Below are 25,261 nucleotides of genomic sequence, written 5' to 3' on the forward strand. Positions count from 1 at the left end.
CCGCGTGTACCGCCCTGAGAGGAAGGCCCCTCGTGTACCGCCCTGAGAGGAAGGCCTGTGTCTGCCGCAGCTTCACTGATACTTATTTAGCATCATCACTGCCCCCTACCACCGCCTTTGACGTAGAAGGATGAAGTGACCGATTTGTGAATTCACTGTTCTCAGGGCCACATTAGGAATCAGTTTAGTGGGGCCGGGGCCGGTGGCTGACTCCGATAATCCCAGCACTTTGGGAGGCCAAGGCGGGTTGATCATGAGGTCAGGATTTTGAGACTAGTCTGGGCAAGATGGTGAAACCTGGTCTCTACCAAAAATACAAAAATTAGCCGGGTGTGGTGGCAGGCACCTGTAATCCCAGCTACTCAGGAGGCTGAGGCAGGAAAATCGCTTGAACCCGGGAAGCAGAGGTTGCAGTGGGCCGAGATCGTGCCATTGCACTCTAGTTTGGGCGACAGAGCGAGACTCTGTCTCACACACACACACGAAGGCGTCAGTTTAGTGCAGGAAGGTGAGTGCACTTCTCTTTGTGTTTGCAGAGCGTGAGCACTGGTCCACATGTGGAAGTGCTTCATCCTAACACTGCTCTGCAAGGCGTATCCTGAAAACATAATATGTGTAATTAATGCTGTTGTAGAGGTGACTTGATGAGACACAACTTGTTTGACGTGTAGTGACGAGTGACTCTGTGACGAAAACTGTGACTCCAAGCGGTGTGTCCCTGCGTGCCTGTGTAGGACATGAACTCTGGAAGTGGCTCTTCTGAGCGCAGCTTCAGTGATGTATGTTTCCGTGAACAAAGATACAAATATTGTCCAAGTCTGGCTGTTTTAAGCAAACTGTGATCAGCTTTTTGTTTTGTTTTTTTGTTTTTTGGTATTTGTTCTTAAGGAAAAAATACTGACTGGAACAAAAAATAAACTTTTTATTGTAAGTAAAAAAATAAAAATAAAAAGCTTTGTAGCTGAACATTCAGGAGTGGCTTTCTGTCTTGTGCTCAGCCTGAAGGCAGGACTTAAACCTGACCCATTTTTAGTCTTCGTTACCAGAGAGCGGCGTCTGTGTTGGTTGAGGATGGTTTTTTCACCCAGCATCTCAAAGACTAGTCAGAAATCCATAAAGGTTAAACTCTAACATCAATATGTTATGAACTCAAATAAAACAGTCAACAGCAACAGAATCAAACAGAAACATCAAGTGTGCATGTTTATCTTTGCTTCCTCCTTAAATTTCTGTTTATACCTGTTCTAAGCTGGTCTGAGAACTGTTGCATGAACCGACTAAATTGACCTAAGTGTACCTTGAGGTTTGGCAATGACTTTTTAGGTCTGCCTTTCTTTTTTGTGTGTGGTTGTCTTTTGGGACAGTCTCTTGCTGTGCTGCCTGAGCTGGAGTGCAGTGGAGCAATATCAGCTCACTGAAGCTTTGACCTCCCAGGCTCAAACGATCCTCCCACCTCAGCCTCCCAAGTAGCTAGAACTACGGGTATGCGTCACAACATCCGACTAATTTTTGTTTTTTTTTTTTAATGCAGATAGGGTCTCACTCTGTGGCCCAGCTAGGCTCAGAACTCCTGGGCTCAAGCAGTCCTCCCACCTCGGCTTCCCAAAGTGCTGGGATTACAGGCACAAGCCACTGTGCCCAGCCTGGCATATTCTTGCAACTATGGATTCTTCTCCTTTCTGTAGGTTGACAGTTACAGACTCAGATGGAACCACTAATGCCACAACTGCAGCCCTAATTGTCAACAGTGCTGTGGACTTCCCACCAGTTGCTAATGCAGGACCAAATCACACCATAACTTTGCCTCAAAACTCCATCACTTTGAACGGAAACCAGAGCAGTGACGACCACCAGATTGTTTTCTATGAGTGGTCGCTGGGTCCTGGGAGCGAGGGCAAGCATGTGGCTATGCAGGCAAGTTCTTCATCCTGCCTTCAGACTCTTGTCTGTCTGTATGTCATCTGCCCACCCGTCCGTCTGTCTGTCTGTCATCTATCTATCTGCTATTGGTTGGGGTAGGCAGTTAAATTTAGATAATTTGTTTTGTGAAATTATCTGATGTATTACAACGATTAGAAAAGGACCTAAGCTCACAAGTCTTCCAAGTTTACACCCTTTCCCCTCACCCACTTACGTAAGCACAGGACAGCAACCAGTTGGTTCTGTGTTGACAATTAGACTTTGAGATCAGTTTCAGGAAAGTCTCACATCTGTTAGAGAAATATTTTAGTATTGGAAGCAACCTTAGAAGTAATGGAATCGAAGCCTCATGATCAGAATCGGATTTGTTACTCTGTTTCTCCTGTTTGTGGAAACTCCCTGCTCCCTTGTCTGCGTCCTCTGGCTGCTTTTTAGGGCCTGGTTTATATCTACCTTTTGATTTGTTCAAACCTTTTAAGTGTATTTGTCTAACAACATAATAATCTTGAAACTGCTGTTGTGTGTATGAGCTGTTTGTTTATTCTTCTTTTTGTGATAGGCAAAGCTATCTGTTTTTGTTGCTAACCAGCTTGGTGTTTTTGAAGTTATGTTATTATTTGAGAGTTTCGTGAAGAAAAAGCAAAAGATAGGACCTTACATTTCCAGCTTCCTTTTCTTCTGCAAATTTTGCCTCACCCATCCAAGATACACTGCTCATTAGTATTTAAGATAAAATCAGATATTCCACGAAACTTATCTGCTTTGCTTTCCAGTATTCTTGGAACATGCTTTGAAATTATAAGGGGTTAAAAGTGACTGGGTAGGTTTACGGAACGAAAGAGCCATGAGCCTGGATATCCTTGGAGAACCCACTTGGTGTGTCCATCTCTACCTAGGGGTTGTAGCAAGTGCTCTGTTTGCTTCTGTTGTGTTGAGAATTCTGATTCAGCCGGGCGCGGTGGCTCAAGCCTGTAATCCCAGCACTTTGGGAGGCCGAGACGGGTGGATCACGAGGTCAAGAGATCGAGACCATCCTGGTCAACATGGTGAAACCCCGTCTCTACTAAAAATATAAAAAATTAGCTGGGCATGGCAGCCCGTGCCTGTAATCCCAGCTACTTGGGAGGCTGAGGCAGGAGAATTGCCTGAACCCAGGAGGTGGAGGTTGCAGTGAGCTGAGATCGCGCCATTGCACTCCAGCCTGGGTAACAAGAGCGAAACTCCATCTCAAAAAAAAAAAAAAAATTCTAATTTTCTTTTACTTAATTATTAGGAGTTATGCATTCAAAGCTAACACTCCAGCATTCATCCATGCATACTGCACGTGTATCCGAAGTTCCTGAAAGCTGGGCCATACTGTGAGCCTCTCCTCTACACAGCAGCCCAGCTGCCAGACATCCTCTCTCTTCCTTTCCAAAGCATATCCACAGTCGCAGCCTTATTGCCTTATGCTTGATGGGTTAAGATGTCCAAAGGGGTGATGCTCTGTGTTAACTGGAGCAATCACAAAGATGAGGTCTGTGAATCAGCTCCTCTTATATCCATCTAAAAACTGCCAAGCCGCCTGCTGAGGCTGTGTGCTCTTGCTGGAGAAGGAAGTGAAGCCTTTGCAATTGCCTGAAACATGGCTGCCTTGGGGACGTGGGTGAGACACAGCAGTCTGCTCCGTTGCCATTTGCCACAGCATTCCTTTACATTGTGTGCAGAGTCATTCACATACCAGATCAGTTTGGAGGCAAAAAATTATTTCCAATTACAAAAGTAATAGATGAATTGCCTCTTGTGGTTAGAAAAAAAAAGCTCAAATACATTTTGGTAAAATAAGTTCAAATAAATTGATCACCACTGTCATCCAGTTCTCCTTATTGGAGATGATTACTTTTATCAGTTTAACGTGTATAATTCCAGAATCCTTTCCAAGTGTGAGAGTGTGTATGTGTACATGCAGCAATAGCTTTCAAACTGTATGCATTGTTCCACACATTGTTTTTGCCATTTGCTTTTGAATACAACCCAACTTTCTTTTTTTTGCTTAATGTGTCTTCAACATTTTCCATTTTAGTATTTATAAATCTGCCTCATGATCTTAAACTAATTCATTTTTAAATTTAATTTAAATTTTTATTTACCTGGGTGCAGGTCGGCTAAGGCCGGGAAGGGCGTTAGCCAGCTTCTTTCTTGTGAACTAGCGCTCCACAGTGTATTGCAGGGTGTTTAGCCGCCCTCCTGTTGTGGACGTGTGGACTGTTTCCATGTGTTGCTGTGACAGACTGTGCTTCAGACAACATCCATGGGCGAGTCCCCTTGTGCGTTTCTCTAGAATAGATACTAAGAAGTCAAATTACTGGGTTGTAGGATGTGCTTATTTAATATTTTAATAGCTGTTTTGAGATTGGCTTCCAAAAAGCACATACTAATTTACATTCCTTCAACAGTGTATGAGGGTGCACGGTAGGCTTTAGGTTACATTTTCCTGAGGATCAACACATTTTTTCTTTTTGTCACCCAGGCTGCAGTGCAGTGGTACAATCTCAGCTCACTGCAACCTCCACCTCGCAAGTTCCAAGTGATTCTTGTGCCTCCACCTCTTAAGTAGCTGGGATTACAGGCACCCTCCACCGTGTCCAGCTGATTTTTTTTTAATATACATATTTAGTAGAGATGGGGTTCCATCATGTTGGCCAGAGTGGTTTCTAGCTCCTGACCTCAAGCGGTCTGCCCGCCTTGGCCTCCCAAAGTGCCGGGATTACAGATGTGAACCGTCGCACCCGGCCAAACACGTTTCTCTCTTGAGCAGGATCTCTGCATTAAGTGAAGTCGTTAGTTTTCATTCTGTCATACTATTAACTCTTTTTGTTTGTCTTTACTTTTGTATTTGCTGTTACCTAGGGAGTACAGACGCCGTTCCTTCATTTGTCTGCAATGCAGGAAGGAGATTATACATTTCGGCTGATGGTGACAGATTCTTCAAGGCAACAGTCTACTGCTGTGGTGACTGTGATCGTCTTGCCTGGTAGGTGGAGGGGAAAGAGATTTGGCCTTGGATATTGTAGCACAAATGTAGCGGGGCTTCCGGGCTCTGAAGATGCCGCACTTGGTGCCACTGGCCTCTGGCTGCTGAAGATCCATATCAAACTAATTTCATTTTGAGGTTCTAAATCCTGCCACGACTGTCTGTAATCTATGGTATGAAGGATGAAGTGAGAGCCATCCACAGCACTGCTGTGGGCCCCGATTTGCCATGTGGACGCTTCCATCCGTGCCCCACTCTGCTGTAGAGAGCTCCGGGGGTCTTGAAGGGCCTGGTTCTCATGTGTGGCCTGACACTCAGATGTGGCCTGACCCTGGGGCACATGTTCCAGCTCAGCATCACTGTTGATTAGCCATTCCATGAAAATGCAGGCCTCGGCCTACCCAAGTCAAACAGCCTTAGTGGTAGCGATGAGATTATACTCAACGTGTAGACAACGTATTTATGCTGCTAATACATAAAAAGGGCTGTCAGTTTGACCTGGGGACATGGAACTAAAGAAGATAGATGAGCTCTGCCCTTGCAGGGCTTCTGGAGAAGTTCACATTAAACTATGTGATCAGTGCTTTCTAACCACAGGGCACTACAGGACTCCAGAGAAGGAGCGCTCGGCTGGGTGTGATGCATCCACACAGAGCTCTTAGAGGAGCTCAGGGTTGAAGCACAGGGCACAGTGAAGAAGGGGAGGGGTGGGCAGTGCAGGGCAAGAGGAAGAGTTCTCCGCAGAGGAAACAGTATGCATGAGCGCCAAGGAAGGGGGTCCCATACATTCGAACAGTACAGGACAGTGTGCATGAGCGCCAAGGAAGGGGGTCCCATACATTCGAATGGTACAGGACAGTGTGCATGAGCGCCAAGGAAGGGGGTCCCGTACATTCGAACGGTACAGGACAGTGTGCATGAGCGCCAAGGAAGGGGGTCCCGTACATTCGAACGGTACAGGACAGTGTGCATGAGCGCCAAGGAAGGGGGTCCCATACATTCGAATGGTACAGGACAGTGTGCATGAGTGCCAAGGAAGGGGGTCCCGTACATTCGAACGGTACAGGACAGTGTGCATGAGCGCCAAGCAAGGGGTCTCGTACATTTGAACGGTACAGGACAGTGTGCATGAGCACCAAGGAAGGGGGTCCCATACATTCGAACAGTACAGGACAGTGTGCATGAGCGCCAAGGAAGGGGGTCCCATACATTCGAACAGTACAGGACAGTGTGCATGAGCGCCAAGGAAGGGGGTCCCATACATTCGAACAGTACAGGACAGTGTGCATGAGCGCCAAGGAAGGGGGTCCCATACATTCGAACAGTACAGGACAGTGTGCATGAGCGCCAAGGAAGGGGGTCCCATACATTCGAACAGTACAGGACAGTGTGTATGAGCGCCAAGGAAGGGGGTCCCATACATTCGAACAGTACAGGACAGTGTGCATGAGCGCCAAGGAAGGGGGTCCCATACATTCGAATGGTACAGGACAGTGTGCATGAGTGCCAAGGAAGGGGGTCCCATACATTCGAACGGTACAGGACAGTGTGCATGAGCGCCAAGGAAGGGGGTCCCATACATTCGAACGGTACAGGACAGTGTGCATGAGCGCCAAGGAAGGGGGTCCCATACATTCGAACGGTACAGGACAGTGTGCATGAGCGCCAAGGAAGGGGGTCCCATACATTCGAATGGTACAGGACAGTGTGCATGAGCGCCAAGCAAGGGGGTCCCATACATTCGAATGGTACAGGACAGTGTGCATGAGCGCCAAGGAAGGGGTCTCGTACATTTGAACGGTACAGGACACTGTGCATGGGCGCCAAGGAAGGGGTCTCGTACATTTGAACGGTACAGGACACTGTGCATGGGCGCCAAGGAAGGGGGCCCCGTACATTCGAAGATGAAAAGGAATTACTATGACTGAAGAGAGAGAAAAGAGGTAGGGGTGTGGGAATGGGATGCGGTGTGGGGGGCGGGCACTGGAATGACAGTAGATGATCCCAGAGAGCCAGGGGCTCCAACCTAAAGGGCTTTGTAAACATATGTCACCCTAGTACTCTGTCCTAAAGCCAGGGGAGACCACCGTCCTGCAGTGAGTAGGGTCACCGGGACTGTGGCGTGGTCTGGACATTGGGTAATGGCTGCCACAGCTTTTGACTACATGACTTTTTTTTTTTTTTGAGACAGGGTCTCACTCTGTTGCCCAGGCTGGTCTCAAACTCCTGGGCTCAAGCAATTCCCTCACCCTTGGCCTCCCAAAGTGCTGGGATTACAGGCGTGAGCTCCCACACCCCGCCAATATCAGCCATACTTTATATATTTTACTTTTGTTCAACATTTAATTTAAAATGTTAGTGCTGAGGCTACAGAGACAAAAGGAAGTAAGCCCTACCTGAGGAAGCAGGTCTCTTCACATGGATGTCCCCTACCCTCTCCGTGACGTCGCCTCTCTCCTTCTCTGTCTCCCTTCCTGCCTCCCTTCCTTCTTTCCTTCCTCAGTTTTCTTCCTCACTAACCCTTCTTCCCTCTCTTCTTCCACCCTTCTTCCCTTTCCTTTGTCCCTATGACTGAAAATCTTTTAAAGAAACCAAAGATGTGTCTATTAGAGACAGTGTTTCTCGGCTGCCTGTAACCCCAGTCTTGAACTTGAACTGTTCAACTCCTGGGTCAGCTAGGAGGCTGCAGTGCTTCACTCCAGGACTCTAACGGCTGCCTGCTCAGAAGATGAGTGATTTGCTTAAATCCATAAATCACGGGATTGCAGACTTAATGCAAAGAGATCATACTTTTTCACACTGTTTCCGTAATCCCAGAAAACAACAGACCTCCGGTGGCTGTGGCTGGCCCTGATAAAGAGCTGATCTTCCCAGTGCAAAGTGCCACCCTGGATGGGAGCCGCAGCAGCGATGACCACGGCATCGTCTTCTACCGCTGGGAGCACGTCAGGTAGCCCGTCCCACTGCCGGGCTAGATTCACGCCCATGCGGAATGCTCATATTACCCCTTCTCTGCAGGATCTGCAGTAGATAGTCAGCTCGAGTGTTTTGAGGAGTTGGGATTTAAGCACGTTTCTAGCAGTGGCTGGGCGGTATTGGTTGAAGAGGACATTAAGTGTGGGTGGACACCATTGACAGTGGAGGGAGGCGGAGCTCAGGGCGGGGGAACAGGGCTGTCCTGGTGTGAGACCAGCTCACGGCAGAAGAGGCTCAGGAAAACCTGTGTGAGATCCTGTCTACACCCACCCCACGCTGCAGGGACCGGAGACAGCAGAAGTGCAGAGTGTAAGGGCGACCCATGTCATCTAACATTTTCTGAGCTTTACATGCTCTGTCTCATAGAACCCTGTATCAGTTTGTAAGAGATAAATAAGAATCTTATTCCTCTTTAAAGTTGAAGAAACTGAGGCTTGTGACACTAATGAGACCACATAGACTAAGGTTGCCCAGATAGTCAGAGAAAGAGCCTGGACCCACCTCGGTACTGTTGACAAGCCCCTGTCTTCATGACTACACTGCGGCTTCTCTCTTAGGAGAGGGCTTATCTGGCTTATTCCCTCCTCCTCCATGGTCTCCCTAAAAAGATACATGAGGATTTAACCTAATTTTACTCAAAGAAGAAATGGGGGTCATTTCTAAGGCTCCATTTTCCCAGGAGAGATGATTTCAATGGCAGCTTGACTTAGAAAAAAAGGAGAACAAATATTCTCTTCCCGGTAATCCAGCAGACTGCATCTGAAATAGGTTTAGCTTGTGACTCGTACACTGAACTAGAGAGTACAGATGAAAGGAGTTTTCTGAGGATTCTCTGAATGGTATATGTTGTAGCCGGAGCAAAACACTGATGAGCGTACAAGTCACATGCCTGTCATGTTCAGAGCCCCGCCTCCTCCCTCGCCGTAACAGCTTCCATGTGTTCCAGAGGCCCCAGTGCAGTGGAGATGGAAAATACTGACAAAGCGGTAGCCACCGTGACCGGTCTCCAGGTGGGGACCTACCACTTCCGCCTGACAGTGAAAGACCGGCAGGGACTGAGCAGCACGTCCGCGCTCACCGTGGCCGTGAAGAAGGGTGAGTGGGTCTGAGGTGGACGGGGCTGAGCCTATTCCACCCTCGGGTCTGCCGGGCCATCAGCCGGGTCACGACTGTTCAGAGACATTGGCGTTTGCTTATTTCTTCACAGCAGATGTCGAACCCCTGCCTGGCCAAAAAGAGCCAGCTCGCTTCTGTTCCCGTGAGCTGTCTCCTGTCGCCTTCTGCAAGAAGGCTTTCCTTTTATTTGTGACGTGCATCTTCTAACGACTTCACGCGTCCTCTGCGACTGCCAGCGATGACCGACCCCTGTCCAAATGACACCATTATGCTTTTTTCTTTCTTTCTCCCTTGGAAATTCAAGAAAAGAGATGTTTTCAAATTCCATATTGTTTCCGAATGTGGAACCTGTGGTCTAGACTAGGCAGCACAGTTTTAGGTACTGTCTCTTCGTCTGTCTTCCCATTTGACTGTGAACTGCCCGAGTGCCTTTGCTTCGGACCTCCCTGTATCCTCAGTATAGCAAGTGCTAGACTCACGGCAAATCAGAGATGTTGAATGAGTCAGTGAACGGATGCTCAGAGTTGAAGTGCAGGGGAGTGTAAGAGCCGGGCTGGATGGAAAGGTCCAAGCTTTGTGGAACGGCAGGGGTGTGGGACGCCGGGAGAGTGGCTGCAGCCTGAGGCACAGACTCTGCCATGGAGGGCTGCAGGTGCCACGGGCCATGCCTAGGGCTTTGGACTTTATCCTCTGGGCAGCTGGGAGAGGCTGAAGCAATTTTAATAGCAAAGTGACACAGATTAGGGTTTTTAAAATGATTTTATTGTAGAGATTTTTAACCATGCATAAAAGTAGAGAACAGTCTGCACAGGCACATTGCCTTGTTTCTATGGGGAAATTGGAGGGATCAGGCTGGGCCCCAGAGCCCCATCTGGACAAGCAGGATTTGCCTCACCGCAGCCTCATCTTCAATGGACACCGTGTCTAATTACGGTCTCCCCATCCTGCCTCAGTCTTGTTAGTGCTCCCTGGCCTCTCTTTTCTGAAGCTCTTACATCAGAAATAGCTCTTACATGGCCTCATTATTTTATTTTAAAAATAGACATAGGGTCTCGCTCTGTTGCTCATACTGGAGTCCAGTGGTACGATCATAGCTCATTGCAGCCTCAAACCCCTGATCTCAAGTGATCCTCCCACCTCAGCTTCCTGAGGAGCTGGGACTACAGGTGTGTGTCACTTGTGCCCAGCTAATAATTTTAATTTTTTTGTGTCTGTGGAGACGGGGTCTTGCTACCCAGGCTGGTCTTGAACTTCTGGCTTCAAATGCTCTTCCTGCCTCAGCCTCTGAGGCTGAAATCACTTGATTACAGCCTCTAACTGTAATCCAAGTGTTAGGATTACAGTTATGAGCCACCATGCCTGGCCTTGCCTCATTTACATTCAACACCTAGTCTGAGAAGTGAAGGCCGACTTATCACTGTTATTATTCTAATTTGTAATGTTTTGTAGAGATGGAGTTTTGCTGTGTTGCCCAGGCCAGTCTCAAACTCTTGGTCTCCTGTGATTCTCCTGCTTCAGCCTCCTAATGTGCTGGGATTAGAGGTGTGAGCCACTGCACACAGCCTACATTTTCTTCAGTTATTTTTTTTTATCTTAGAGAGTCAAGATTTGGCAGTACTTGAAGTAGAAATATTTCTGGCCAGATAGTGTGGGCCAGTACAAAATGACCCAGAGTATATTTTAAAGTGTTTTCTCCTTCAGCACCCTAAGTGTACGTAAGATCATTGTTTCTGTTTTTCAAGGACGGAGAAAGCATAACAATATTAGAAAAATTCCCATTGTGTAGCTCGCCACCTGCTTTACCTTTCCATCGCAAATTATAGCTGGCTAAGCACAAATGGAGCTTTAAGGAAGTCTATCATTATCTTATAGGCATTTGGGAAAGAAAATAGCACCTTTTTGGATGTTTAAAATCTGCGTGCTGTATCTGCAAGGTGGAAGAGTTGTGGGTGTTTTACGACACACGTCTATCACCTGTGTTTTAAATCAGTCTCTTTGCTTTCACTTTTGCTCTATTTGACTTAGAAACTAATAGTCCTCCCAGAGCCCGGGCTGGTGGAAGACATATTCTTGTGCTTCCCAATAACTCCATTACTTTGGATGGTTCAGAGTCTACTGATGACCAGGGAGTTGTGTCCTATCTGTGGATCCGGGATGCCCAGAGTCCAGCCGCTGGAGTGAGTACCGACAGAGAATGGCACTTGGCCTACTTATCATTCCCTCTGCACCAGTCAGCCTGGGCTGCCTCAATAGCGTACCGCAGAATATTGTAAGGACATAAGCATAAGGAGCCTTCAACAGCAGCACTTCGCTCCGTCACCCTTACGGAGGCTGGAAAGACAGGCCCAGGTTGCCGGCTAATGCCATTTCAGGTGAAGTCTTTCTTCCCGGCTTGCAAACAGCTGCTTTCCTCCCATGTCCTCCCATAGCAGGGGAACAGAGCGCCCTGGTTTCTCTTCTTATGAGGACACTAATCCTATTGGATTAGGGGCCTACCGTTATAACCTCAGTGAACCTTAACTACTTCCGTATAGGTCCTATTTCTAGATACAGTCACATGGGGTTAGGGCTTCAATATATGAATTGGGGAAGGACACAGTTCAGTCCATGGCAGTGTCTCTACTGTAACCTCATCTGTCTTCCCACGTTCCCTGTAAGGTGCTTATGCTTCTACATTTGAATGTTCTCAAGGCTGGGGGCAGCAGGCTGCTTTGAGATTTTTTTTTTTTTTTTTGAGATGGAGTTTCGCTCTTGTTACCCAGGCTGGAGTGCAAAGGCGCGATCGCAGCTCACCGCAACCTCCGCCTCCTGGGTTCAGGCAATTCTTCTGCCGCAGCCTCCTGAGTAGCTGGGATTATAGGCATGCACCACCTTGCCCAGCTAATTTTTTTGTATTTTTAGTAGAGTCGGGGTTTCACGATGTTGACCAGGATGGTCTCGATCTCTTGACCTCGTGATCCACCCGCCTCGGCCTCCCAAAGTGTTGGGATTACAGGCATGAGCCACCGCACCCAGCCCTGACATTTAAACAAAAGCTGAAATCCTTTCTTTTTCCTGAGCAGACTTTGGACGGGGCAGGAAACCGTAGCTTGGATGGACTTTGAGGTCAAGTCTTCCAGCGGGAATCATCCTGCTCCTTAGCTTTTCCATCTTTCCTGTTCCTCATATTGTACCAGATGAGTCAGTAGGTCAGGGATTGCGGTTTCCATTTCACAGATGCAGAAAGCAGAATGCAGAGATGAAGAGGGACTTGGCCAAGGTGAATCTATTTCTAATCAAACTAGACATGGCCGGGTTCTTAGCACCTGGCAGGCACATTGCCCCCATCACATCACTCTGCCTCTCAGGACACAACTCTGGGTACATCTTCATTCCTGCCGTTTCCGAGGACTGCAGTGATAGATTCACTCTTGGCACTGTACTAAAGGAGTGGCCACAGGGGAGGAACTGAAAAGGCTTTATGCCTTCTAAGCACTTCTAGAATTAGCACCATTCAACTAGGTGGGGTTAGCCTGTAAATGGAATGACAGTGGGTCTCTGTACAGAGATTCAACTAGGTGGGTTAGCCTGTAAATGGAATGACGGTGGGTCTCTGTACAGAGATTCAACTAGGTGGGTTAGCCTGTAAATGGAATGACAGTGGGTCTCTGCACAGAGATTCAACTAGGTGGGGTTAGCCTGTAAATGGAATGACAGTGGTCCTCTGTACAGAGATTCAACTAGACGGGGTTAGCCTGTAAATGGAATGACGGTGGGTCTCTGTACAGAGATTCAACTAGACGGGGTTAGCCTGTAAATGGAATGACAGTGGGTCTCTGCACAGAGATTCAACTAGGTGGGGTTAGCCTGTAAATGGAATGACAGTGGGTCTCTGTACAGAGATTCAACTAGGTGGGTTAGCCTGTAAATGGAATGACAGTGGGTCTCTGCACAGAGATTCAACTAGGTGGGTTAGCCTGTAAATGGAATGACGGTGGGTCTCTGTACAGAGATTCAACTAGGTGGGGTTAGCCTGTAAATGGAATGACAGTGGGTCTCTGCACAGAGATTCAACTAGGTGGGGTTAGCCTGTAAATGGAATGACGGTGGTCCTCTGTACAGAGATTCAACTAGGTGGGTTAGCCTGTAAATGGAATGACGGTGGGTCTCTGTACAGAGATTCAACTAGGTGGGGTTAGCCTGTAAATGGAATGACAGTGGGTCTCTGTACAGAGATTCAACTAGGTGGGGTTAGCCTGTAAATGGAATGACAGTGGGTCTCTGTACAGAGATTCAACTAGGTGGGGTTAGCCTGTAAATGGAATGACAGTGGTCCTCTGTACAGAGATTCAACTAGACGGGGTTAGCCTGTAAATGGAATGACGGTGGGTCTCTGTACAGAGATTCAACTAGACGGGGTTAGCCTGTAAATGGAATGACAGTGGGTCTCTGTACAGAGATTCAACTAGGTGGGGTTAGCCTGTAAATGGAATGACAGTGGGTCTCTGTACAGAGATTCAACTAGGTGGGGTTAGCCTGTAAATGGAATGACAGTGGTCCTCTGTACAGAGATTCAACTAGGTGGGGTTAGCCTGTAAATGGAATGATGGTGGGTCTCTGTACAGAGATTCAACTAGACGGGGTTAGCCTGTAAATGGAATGACAGTGGGTCTCTGTACAGAGATTCAACTAGACGGGGTTAGCCTGTAAATGGAATGACAGTGGGTCTCTGTACAGAGATTCAACTAGGTGGGTTAGCCTGTAAATGGAATGACAGTGGGTCTCTGCACAGAGATTCAACTAGGTGGGGTTAGCCTGTAAATGGATGACGGTGGGTCTCTGTACAGAGATTCAACTAGGTGGGGTTAGCCTGTAAATGGAATGACAGTGGGTCTCTGTACAGAGATTCAACTAGGTGGGGTTAGCCTGTAAATGGAATGACAGTGGGTCTCTGTACAGAGATTCAACTAGGTGGGGTTAGCCTGTAAATGGAATGACAGTGGGTCTCTGTACAGAGATTCAACTAGGTGGGGTTAGCCTGTAAATGGAATGACAGTGGGTCTCTGTACAGAGATTCAACTAGACGGGGTTAGCCTGTAAATGGAATGACAGTGGTCCTCTGTACAGAGATTCAACTAGGTGGGTTAGCCTGTAAATGGAATGACAGTGGGTCTCTGCACAGAGATTCAACTAGACGGGGTTAGCCTGTAAATGGAATGACAGTGGTCCTCTGTACAGAGATTCAACTAGGTGGGGTTAGCCTGTAAATGGAATGACGGTGGGTCTCTGTACAGAGATTCAACTAGGTGGGGTTAGCCTGTAAATGGAATGACAGTGGGTCTCTGTACAGAGATTCAACTAGGTGGGGTTAGCCTGTAAATGGAATGACAGTGGGTCTCTGCACAGAGATTCAACTAGGTGGGGTTAGCCTGTAAATGGAATGACAGTGGGTCTCTGTACAGAGATTCAACTAGACGGGGTTAGCCTGTAAATGGAATGACAGTGGTCCTCTGTACAGAGATTCAACTAGGTGGGTTAGCCTGTAAATGGAATGACGGTGGGTCTCTGTACAGAGATTCAACTAGGTGGGGTTAGCCTGTAAATGGAATGACAGTGGGTCTCTGCACAGAGATTCAACTAGACGGGGTTAGCCTGTAAATGGAATGACAGTGGTCCTCTGTACAGAGATTCAACTAGGTGGGTTAGCCTGTAAATGGAATGACGGTGGGTCTCTGTACAGAGATTCAACTAGGTGGGGTTAGCCTGTAAATGGAATGACAGTGGGTCTCTGTACAGAGATTCAACTAGACGGGGTTAGCCTGTAAATGGAATGACAGTGGTCCTCTGTACAGAGATTCAACTAGGTGGGGTTAGCCTGTAAATGGAATGACAGTGGTCCTCTGTACAGAGATTCAACTAGGTGGGTTAGCCTGTAAATGGAATGACGGTGGGTCTCTGTACAGAGATTCAACTAGGTGGGGTTAGCCTGTAAATGGAATGACAGTGGTCCTCTGTACAGAGATTCAACTAGACGGGGTTAGCCTGTAAATGGAATGACAGTGGGCCTCTGTACAGAGATTCAACTAGACGGGGTTAGCCTGTAAATGGAATGACGGTGGGTCTCTGTACAGAGATTCAACTAGGTGGGGTTAGCCTGTAAATGGAATGACAGTGGGTCTCTGTACAGAGATTCAACTAGGTGGGTTAGCCTGTAAATGGAATGACAGTGGGTCTCTGTACAGAGATTCAACCAGGTGGGGTTAGCCTGTAAATGGAATGACAGTGGGTCTCTGTACAGAGATTCAACTAGGTGGGGTTAGCCTGTAAATGGAATGACAGTGGTCCTCTGTACAGAGATTCAACTAGGTGGGGTTAGCCTGTAAATGGAATGACGGTGGGTCTCTGTACAGAGATTCAACTAGGTGGGGTTAGCCTGTAAATGGAATGACAGTGGTCCTCTGTACAGAGATTCAACTAGGTGGGGTTAGCCTGTAAATGGAATGACGGTGGGTCTCTGTACAGAGATTCAACTAGGTGGGGTTAGCCTGTAAATGGAATGACAGTGGTCCTCTGTACAGAGATTCAACTAGGTGGGGTTAGCCTGTAAATGGAATGACGGTGGGTCTCTGTACAGAGATTCAACTAGGTGGGGTTAGCCTGTAAATGGAATGACAGTGGTCCTCTGTACAGAGATTCAACTAGGTGGGGTTAGCCTGTAAATGGAATGACGGTGGGTCTCTGTACAGAGATTCAACTAGGTGGGGTTAGCCTGTAAATGGAATGACAGTGGTCCTCTGTACAGAGATTCAACTAGGTGGGGTTAGCCTGTAAATGGAATGACGGTGGGTCTCTGTACAGAGCACTTATTCGTTATCACCCCTTCTCTTAGCAGGGGTCTGGGAGGTTCTTCTCTAACTCTTTGGAGCTTAGAAGCACACAGAACAGAGGGTTCTACCCAGGCTCTTGCGTTATTTGAGGTGAACATGGTATGTTATGAGTGAAATCAAGATGAGAGTTTTGTAAAGCTATGTCTGAAAATAAGACCTAGGGCCAGGCGTGGTGGCTCACGCCCGTAATCCCGGTACTCTGGGAGGCCAAGGCAGGCAGATCACAAGGTCAGGAGACTGCGATCATCCTGGCTAACACAGTGAAACCCTGTCTCTGCTAAAAATACAGAAAATTAGCCGGGCATGGTGGCATGTGCCTATAATACCAGCTACTCAGGAGGCTGAGGCAGGAGAATTGCTTGAACCCCGGAGGCAGAGGCTGCAGTGAGTGGAGATCGCACCACTGCACTCCTGCCTAGGTGACAGAGCAAGCCTCCGTCTCTAAATAAATAAATGAAAAAGAAAACGGGACCCAGAAAACCTGTGTTTTGTTCTCAGGGTCCTTGCCCTAATTCATATGGTCTTTCCCTTTGTTGCATACAATTATTTGGTGATAATTCCTGCAAAGTGCTTGGTAAACTCCACTCAGGCAATACTGAGGATGCGCGCCCTGGCGCTTTCTGGGGAAGAGATGCTGAGAATTTCTCCTGTCTTTAGCTATCCCAGGAGCCCCATTCCCCTGCAGCCCCACTCCCTCTGAAGGTCATGCCTGTGTTAGAAAGATGGGACACTGGGGTCAACAGAAGGCCAGAAATTGGGGCGTGAGTATTGACAACTGCCCTGTGATCCGTGTTCTTTCGTAGGATGTCATTGATGGCTCTGACCACAGCACGGCGCTGCAGCTTACGAATCTGGTGGAGGGCGTGTACGCTTTCCACCTGCGAGTCACTGACAGTCAGGGGGCCTGGGACACGGACACTGCCACTGTGGAAGTGCAGCCAGGTGTGTTCCTGGGCTCTGGGGCTGGCCATGCATGATCTGGCCGGTCGCCTTTGCGGTCTTTGTGCTGACAGGTGTGACCAGCATGGGAGGCCTCCTGTGGCTGGCTCCAGCTCTTGGCCTGACCCACTTTGAGGATGGCTCTTAAACCTTATTGTGTATCCCCAGATAGATCCAGCCTTTTCACTCTTTAAAGAGAATGTTATCTGGTTGGCCGGGTACAGTGGCTCACGCCTATAATCTCAGCACTTTGGGAAGCTGAGGCGGGCAGATTGCCTGAGGTCAGGAGTTCGATACCAGCCTGGCCAACATGGTGAAACCCCATCTCTACTAAAAAAATACAAAAATCAGCCGAGCCTGGTGGCACACGCCTGTGATCCCAGCTGCTCGAGAGGCTGAGACAGAAGAATTGCTTGAGCCAGGGAGACAGAGGTTGCAGTGAGCCTAGGTCGCGCCACTGCACTCTAGCCTGGCTGACAGAGCAAGACTGTGTCTCAAAAAAGAAAGAAAGAGAGAATGTTATCTGGCAACTAGATTTTCTTTTCCTGCCAGAAGACAAAGACCCAGTGTGAAGCAGACACAAGGGCCTCCATTCGGCGGCACGGAAGAGGCAGCTCCAGTGAAAGAGGCCGTAACAACCCAGCGCTAACGGAACTGCGCAGTGCCCGTGGCACTCACAAGCAAATTCTCTTTCTGGGGGAGTGTAGGAAGAGGCTGAAATTTTCAGTTGGCCCAGAGGCTAATTAGGTACACCCGATTATCTTCTGGAAAAAAAACAATAACAAACTGGGATCCAACACGGGAAGGGCCTCCCACATACTGGGCCTCTGGGCGCTTAGAAGAATTTCCCTGCGCCCTGCAACTCAGATGTAGAAATGGCATGGGAGTAATTCTGAGCTCTTATGGAAACCTCGCTTCTTATACGCTAAAGCCTGTGCAAATCCTGTTCCTTCTCTTTTCCCAGACCCTAGGAAGAGTGGCCTGGTGGAGCTGACCCTGCAGGTTGGTGCCGGGCAGCTGACTGAGCAGCGGAAGGACACGCTCGTGAGGCAGCTGGCTGTGCTGCTCAACGTGCTGGACTCGGACATCAAGGTCCAGAAGATTCGGGCCCACTCGGATCTCAGGTAGGAGCTGCACCTGCAAGGCGGGGCCTCGGCCCTACAAAGTTCCAGCTCTCACCTCATCCCAGTCCAGGAGAAAACTGTCCGTCCCTCTGCGTCTTCTGTATTTTGCACACACTTTCATCCCATTCATATGCTTTTTTTTCTCTTTTCTTTTTTTTTTGAGGCGGAGTTTCGCTCTTGTTACCCAGGCTGGAGTGCAATGGCGTGATCTCGGCTCACCGCAACCTCCGCCGCCTGGGTTCAGGCAATTCTCCTGCCTCAGCCTTGCCAGCTAATTTTTTGTATTTTTAGTAGAGATGGGTTTCACCATGTTGACCAGGATGGTCTCAATCTCTTGACCTCGTGATCCACCCGCCTTGGCCTCCCAAAGTGCTGGGATTACAGGCGTGCATATGCTTTTTTCCTCAAAGGGCAGTAGGAAGGCCAACCTCCTTTCAGGTCCTTCCTGTGATTCTCAGTAGATGTTTGCAGATGGGGAATGCTCTAAGGGAAGGAGCTGGGGAACGGCAGAGGGAGACGGTTGTGAGCTCTGGTGTCTTCAGAACTGGGCAAGGGGTCAGGGTATGTGAAGAGGATGCCTCACAGCTGGGCTGGTCCCCGCCCCATGCTCGTGGGGACTGAGGCTTCTCTCCATGTGCAAGGATCACTGACTACCATTTGCCATCTCCTGGGAGGATATGAGGCTGAAACTCCGGTCTTTAGTTTTTATGAGATTTTTGTATTTAATTGCGATTTATTTATTTGCTTATGTATTATTTTTATTTTTTTAAGACAGAGTCTAACTCTGTTGCCCAGGCTGGAGTGCCGTGGCATGATCTCGGCTCACTATAACCTCCGCCTTTCAGATTCAGGTGATCTCGGCTCACTATAACCTCCGCCTTTCAGATTCAGGTGATTCTCCTGCCTCAGCTACCCGATTAGCTGGGACTACAGGTGTCCAATACTACCCCCGGCTAATTTCTGTATTTTTAGTAGAGGCAGAGTTTCACCATGTTTGTCAAGCTGGTCTCAAACTCCTGACCTCAAGTGATCCGCCTGCCTAGGCCTCCCGAAATGCTGGGATTACAGGTGTGAGCAGCCACGCCCAGCTGAGTTTTATTTGTAAAGTCTTATCTAGCCCAGGATGGGGTGGGAGGAGGGAGAGGAAGCAGATGGAAATGAAACCCACCATTCACAGTAGCTCCATTTGTCTAGCTACTGTCAGCTCATCCACTCTGGTTCGTTTTCCAGAGAACCATGTAAGTTCACTTAGAAAAACTCCAAATTAAAACATGTTCTAATTATTTTCTAAGAAACTGTTTCTAAAATGGATCATATATTTCCCTTATAAAATATCAAATACTGAATCCAAAACATGCCTGAAAATCAACAAAACCAAAAGTTGTTTCCTGGGCAGATGAGCAAAATTGACAAATCTTATCTAGACTGACTAAGAAAAAAATAGAGAAGACTCATATTACTAAAATGAGGAATGAAATAAGGCAGATTACTCCTGGCTTTATAGAAATGAAAAGGGCTGGGTACAGTAATCCCAATGCTTTGGGATGCCAAGGCCGGCAGATCACTTGAACCCAGGAGTTCAAGACCAACCTAGGCAATGGCAAAATCCTGTCTCCACACAAAACTAGCCAGGTGGCCAGGCGCATTGGCTCACGCCTGCAATCCCAGCACTTTGGGAGGCTGAGCCGGGTGGATCACTTGAGGTCAGCAGTTCAAGACCAGCCTGGCCAACATGGTGAAACCCCAACTGTACTAAAAACACAAAAATGAGCTGAGTGTGGTGGTGAGTGCCTATAATCCCAGCTACTTGGGAGGCTGAGGCAGGAGAATCACTTGAACCTAGGAGGCAGTGGTTAACTGAGATTGCACCAGGATGGTCTCGATCTCTTAACCTCGTGATCCACCCACCTTGGCCTCCCAAAGGGCTGGGATTACAGGCGTGCATATGCTTTTTTTCTCAAAGGGCAGTAGGAAGGCCAACCTCCTTCCAGGTCCTTCCTGTGATTCTCAGTAGATGTTTACAGACAGGGAATGCTCTGAGGGAAGGAGCTGGGGAACGGCAGAGGGAGACAGTTGTGAGCTCCCACAGCCTGGGCACCCACTGCACCCCAGCCTGGGCAACAGAGCGAGACTCCATCTCAAAAAAAAAAAAAAAAAATTAGCCAGGCATGGTGGCACATGCCTGTGGTCCCAGCTACCCAAGAGGCTGAGGTGAGAGGATCAGCTGGGAGGTTGAGGCTGCTGTGAGCCATGTTCACACCACTGCATTCCAGCCTGGGCAACAGAATGAGACCCTGTCTCCAAAAAAAAGATGGGTGGGAGAGGATTATAAGGGAATACTATGGATCATTGTGTATCAACAAATCAGATAACCTAGATGAAATGGGCAAATTCCTGAACAGGCATAAACGACAAAAACTCACTTGAGAAGAACTTAAAAATCTAAATTGAGCTATAAGAAATAAAGAGATTACATTAGTAATGTTAAAACTATCCGCAAAGCTCAAGACCAGATGGCTTCACTGGTGGAATCTGCAAAACCTTTAAAAAATTAACAGTCCTTCACAAACTTCCAAAAAATGGAAGAGGCGGGAACATCTCCCAACTCATTTAATGAGACCAGTTTTCCCTTGACATTAAAATCAAAGACATCACGAGAAATGAGAACTACAGACCAATACTCCTTGTGAATAGCAAAGCAAAAATCTACAACAAAAAGCCATCACACCGAATCCAGCGGCTTCTTATACGGTTTACAGACCATAACCGAGTGGGATTTATCCCAGGAATGCAAGTGTGGTTCAATGTATAAAAATCAACAATGCAGTGAACCACATTAATACGATAAGGGACAAAACCACAGGATCATCTCAATAGGCACAGAAAAAGCATTTGACAAAATCCAACACCCTTTCATGATAAAACACTTGTGGGTTGAATTATATCCCCCTGGAAATCTAGTCCAGCCCTCACCTCTGGTACCTATGAATGTGACCTTACTTAGAAATAAGGTCATTGCAGATATAATTCGTTAGGAAGTTATACTGTAGTAGGCTGGGCTCTTAAACCAATACGACTGCTGTTCTCTTTTTTTTTGAGATGGAGTGTCACTCTGTCGCCAGGCTGGGGTGCAGTGGCGCGATCTCGGCTCACTGCAACCTCTGCCTCCTGGGTTAAAGCGATTTTCCTGCCTCAGCCTCTTGAGTAGCTGGGATTACAGGCACCTGCCACCACGCCCAGCTAATTTTTATATTTTTAGTAGAGATGGGGTTTCTCCATTTTGGCCAGGATGGTCTCAATCTCCTGACCTCGTGATCCTCCCGCCTCGGCCTCCTGAAGTGTTGGGATTACAGATGTGAGCCACCACGCCCGGCCATGACAGCCATTCTTATAAGAAGAGAACAAGAGACACAAAGAGAGGCACACAGACAGACCGAGCACCACTTAATGACAGAGGCAGGGACTGGAGTGGTTTCCTCCACAGCTAAAGAATACCAAGGATGGCCGGCAGCACCAAAACTAACGGGGCACTTCGATTGCTCCAAAACTGTGAGAAGAGGTTTCTGGTGTTTAACCCACTTTGTGGGACATGTTTTACAGCAACCCTAGGAGATGATTACAGATTAGAGTAGCTGTTTCTCCGAAGAAGATACACAGATGGCGGATAAGCACGTGAAAACATGCTCACCATTAGCCACCAGGGAAATGCCAGCCAAAACCACAGTGAGTTATCACTTCACACCCACTAGGATGACTAGAATCCAAAAGACAGGCCATAGCAAGTGCTGACGAGCCTGTGGAGAAACTGGAACACTTGTACATTGCTGGTGGGAATGTAAAATGGTACAACCAACCACTATGGAATACAGTTTGACAGTTCCTCAGTATGCTGATATATGCTCAATATACAGTTACCATACAGCCCATTAATTCCACTCCTAGGTGTATATTCAATAAAAATGAAAAACTTATGTCTACACAGAAACTGGTATATGAATGTTCATAGCATGAACTCATAATAGCCAGAATGTGGAAGGAACTCAAATGTCCACCGACTGATGAATGGATAAAAAATGTGATGCATTCATACAACGGAATATCCTTTGGCAATAAAAAGGAATAAAGTACAGATAAGTGCTACAACATGGATGAACTTTGAAAACACGACGCTAAGTGAAAGAAGCCAGACACAGATGGCCATGTATTCTACGATTCCCTCTACCTGAAGTGTCCAGAAGAGGCAAATCCATAGAAACCAAAACCAGATTCGTGGTTGCCAGGGACAGTGGGGAGGGGGTGCTAATGAGTGTGGATTGTGTTTCTGGGGTGATGAAGATGCTTTGAAATTAGATGGTGGTGATAGTTGTGCAGCTTTGTGAATATACTAAACGCCATGAAATTTACATTTTAGAAGGATGAATTTTATGATATGTGAACTATGTCTCAAAAAGGGTAAAAAGAAAGACATGTCTGTGAGTTTCCATTTTGTGTATATTTGTCTTTTTGCACACATGTAGACATGGCTTCCTTTTTAAAAACTTACTATTATGGATTTATTACAGAGGATGTATTAAAGGATACAAATGAACAGCCAGATGAAAAGGTACATAGGGCAAGGTCTAGAGGGGGCCTGCGCACGGGAGCTTCCGTCCCCATGGAGTTTGGGGTGTAACACTTCATACATCCCAGCGCAAAGATGCACTCTTGTTCACTAACCTGGTAGCTCCCCAGACCCCTCCGCTTAGGATTTTCAAAAACTGACACATAATTGACACATTGCTCCTTTTATCTGAAGATCTGTCTTTGATCAGCTGTACGCTGAGACTGAAGAGGCTTTGTCAATAGAAACAGGTCAATTCCTTGGCTCACAGATACGCCCCTGTCCTTGGCAAGCCACAGAGCTGTGGCCCTCTACCTCCCCGGCTTCACAGGTCAGATGCTACGGTGGGCAGGCCATGTCAGTCACCGAATGACCGCCTCTCTCATTGTCTCCTCCGCAGCACCGTGATTGTGTTTTACGTACAGAGCGGGCCACCTTTCAAGGTTCTCAAAGCTGCTGAAGTGGCCCGAAGTCTGCACATGCGGCTCTCAAAGGAGAAGGCTGACTTCTTGCTTTTCAAGGTCCTGAGGATTGATACAGCAGGTATGTTCCTATGGAATATTCCAGAATAATCAGACTTGCTAATCATGGCTAAGTTTTAGAAACACAGAAGGGAGTGACATGTGAACATTTTCCCTTTGGCGTCCAGGGACTTGTTCTCCATTTCTTTCTCCAATAGGTTTCCTGCAACACACATTTGCCAGCTACTCTTGGTCTTGGAAGAAAAGTGGAGAGCAATAATAATTATGGGCCAGAAATTAAGGTTATACTCACAAGATAATGGCCGTTGGCAGAAAGAACCATGGTAAAGGCAAATCAGTGTTACTGGCTGGAAAAGCCACGTGGATGTAATTTCCGTCCTCTGGACATCCTGCCCCAGGTTGTGAAGACAATGCCATACAGCTCCCCGGGAAATTTAAGGCAGCACACAAATGCCTTCTCCGGGGGAACCTCTTTTCTCAGCTCCTTGTTCGCCACGCCTTCCAGGGCACCAGAATGATTCACAGTCCCACTGTTTCTGTCTTCATTTCATGAGTAACACAAATCACTTGTTATGTTGAAGTGGTCACCAGGGAAGTGAGAGTTACGACGACATCATGATGTTTGGGCAGGAAAATGTAATTTGTTTTGTGTGTGTGTGTGTGTGTGTGTGTGTGTGTGTGTCTGCATACAATTGACTTTCTCAATTATAATATGGACTAAATTTTTATTTTTTTGAGATGGAATTTTGCTCTGTCACCCAGGCTGGAGTGCAGTGGAGCAATTTTGGCTCACTGAAACCTCTGCCTCCCGGGTTCAAGCAATTCTCTGCCTCAGCCTCCTAAGTTGCTGTGATTACAGGCACCCGCCACCATACCTGGCTAATTTTTGTATTTTTAGTAGAGACAGGGTCTCACCATCTTAGCCGGGCTGGTCTTGAACTCCTGACCTCGTGATCCACCTGCCTTGGCCTCCCAAACTCCTGGGATTACAGGCATGAGCCATCGTACCCAGTGAGTAATTTTTAATGTCTGTTTGTTCTTTTGTTCATTCTTTCTTTTTTTTTTCTTTTTTTTTTTTTTTGGTATTTTTAGTACAGATGAGTTCTCGCTATGTTGGCCAGGCTGGTCTTGAACTCCTGGCCTCAAGTGATCCGCCTGCCTCGGCCTCCCAAAGTGCTGGGATTATAGGTATAGACCACCAAGCCCTGCCAATAACTCCTTTTTATTCTAGCTACAAAAATAGTATTTATTTATTGCTCAATAAATCCAGAAAGGCACAAAAAACAAAATAATTTTCCAAATTCGAAGTCCAAAATTCTCACCATCCAAAGATAATTTTGTTAATACTCTGATATATGTTTTCCCAGTTCCCTAATCTCTAGAAATACTACCATCAGGATGACTTGATATATATTTTTAATCTGATTTTTTTTTTTTTTTGAGATGGAGTTTCATGCTTGTTACCCAGGCTGGAGTGCAATGGTGTGATCTTGGCTCACCGCAACCTCCGCCTCCTGGGTTCAGGCAATTCTCCTGCCTCAGCCTCCTCAGTAGCTGGGATTACAGGCACGCGCCACCATGCCCAGCTGATTTTCCGTATTTTTAGTAGAGACGGGGTTTCACCATGTTGACCAGGATGGTCTCGATCTCTTGACCTCGTGATCCACCCACCTCGGCCTCCCAAAGTGCTGGGATTACAGGCGTTTAATCTGATTTTTAAGTTCAAATTGTATTATGAGCCAGGCACAATAGCACATGCCTATAATCACAGCTACGCCAGAGGCTGAGGAGGGAGGAGGTCTTGAGGCTAAGAGTTTGAGACCAGCCTCGGCAACAGAGCAACAAGACCTTGCCTCTTAAAAAAATATATATTATGATTATTATGTCCTCAAAGATTTTTATGGACACATAGTATTCTACTACCCTGGATATATTCCATAATTGTACAGCCAGTTCCTTGTTCATGGATTTTAAGGTTCATTTTAAAATAATGCTACAATGTAGATAAGTCTTTGGGCATGTCCTCAATGATTGCTACCAGGCTCCAGATAAATAATCAGAATTCTGTTCTTAGGCCAGCCGTATTTTCTTGTTATGTTTTTGCTACTTTTTTGAGCACCAGGCTGGAGTGTGGTGGTGTGATCCCGGCTCACTGAAACCCCTGCCTCCTGGGTTAAGTGATTCTTAAACTCTCAGCCTCCCAAGTAGCTGGCATTACAGGCACA

General features: G+C 47.2%; 1 protein-coding gene and 1 long non-coding RNA gene across 18 annotated transcripts in view; one reads left to right on the top strand and one right to left on the bottom strand.

Annotated features, from left to right (window-relative positions):
- The window catches only part of KIAA0319 (KIAA0319 ortholog), a 108,297-nt gene that overhangs the window by 69,405 nt on the left and 13,631 nt on the right, over nucleotides 1-25,261 (top strand). For 16 of the 17 annotated variants that reach the window (XM_078368184.1, XM_078368192.1, XM_054253677.2 and 13 more), the window contains 8 exons: nucleotides 1,686-1,918; nucleotides 4,814-4,933; nucleotides 7,751-7,883; nucleotides 8,856-9,004; nucleotides 11,051-11,202; nucleotides 16,695-16,833; nucleotides 17,795-17,954; nucleotides 22,955-23,097. In XM_078368184.1, the coding sequence (XP_078224310.1) occupies nucleotides 1,686-1,918; nucleotides 4,814-4,933; nucleotides 7,751-7,883; nucleotides 8,856-9,004; nucleotides 11,051-11,202; nucleotides 16,695-16,833; nucleotides 17,795-17,954; nucleotides 22,955-23,097 (1,229 nt within the window). The remainder of the gene's footprint in view (nucleotides 1-1,685; nucleotides 1,919-4,813; nucleotides 4,934-7,750; nucleotides 7,884-8,855; nucleotides 9,005-11,050; nucleotides 11,203-16,694; nucleotides 16,834-17,794; nucleotides 17,955-22,954; nucleotides 23,098-25,261) is intronic. The other variant, XM_054253682.2, reaches the window with a different exon arrangement.
- Nucleotides 1-25,261, bottom strand: part of LOC118152733 (uncharacterized) — a 46,852-nt gene that overhangs the window by 11,730 nt on the left and 9,861 nt on the right. The window lies entirely within an intron of this gene.

The sequence above is a fragment of the Callithrix jacchus genome, chromosome 4 (genome assembly GCF_049354715.1).
Source record: "Callithrix jacchus isolate 240 chromosome 4, calJac240_pri, whole genome shotgun sequence".
Lineage (NCBI taxonomy): Eukaryota > Metazoa > Chordata > Mammalia > Primates > Cebidae > Callithrix > Callithrix jacchus.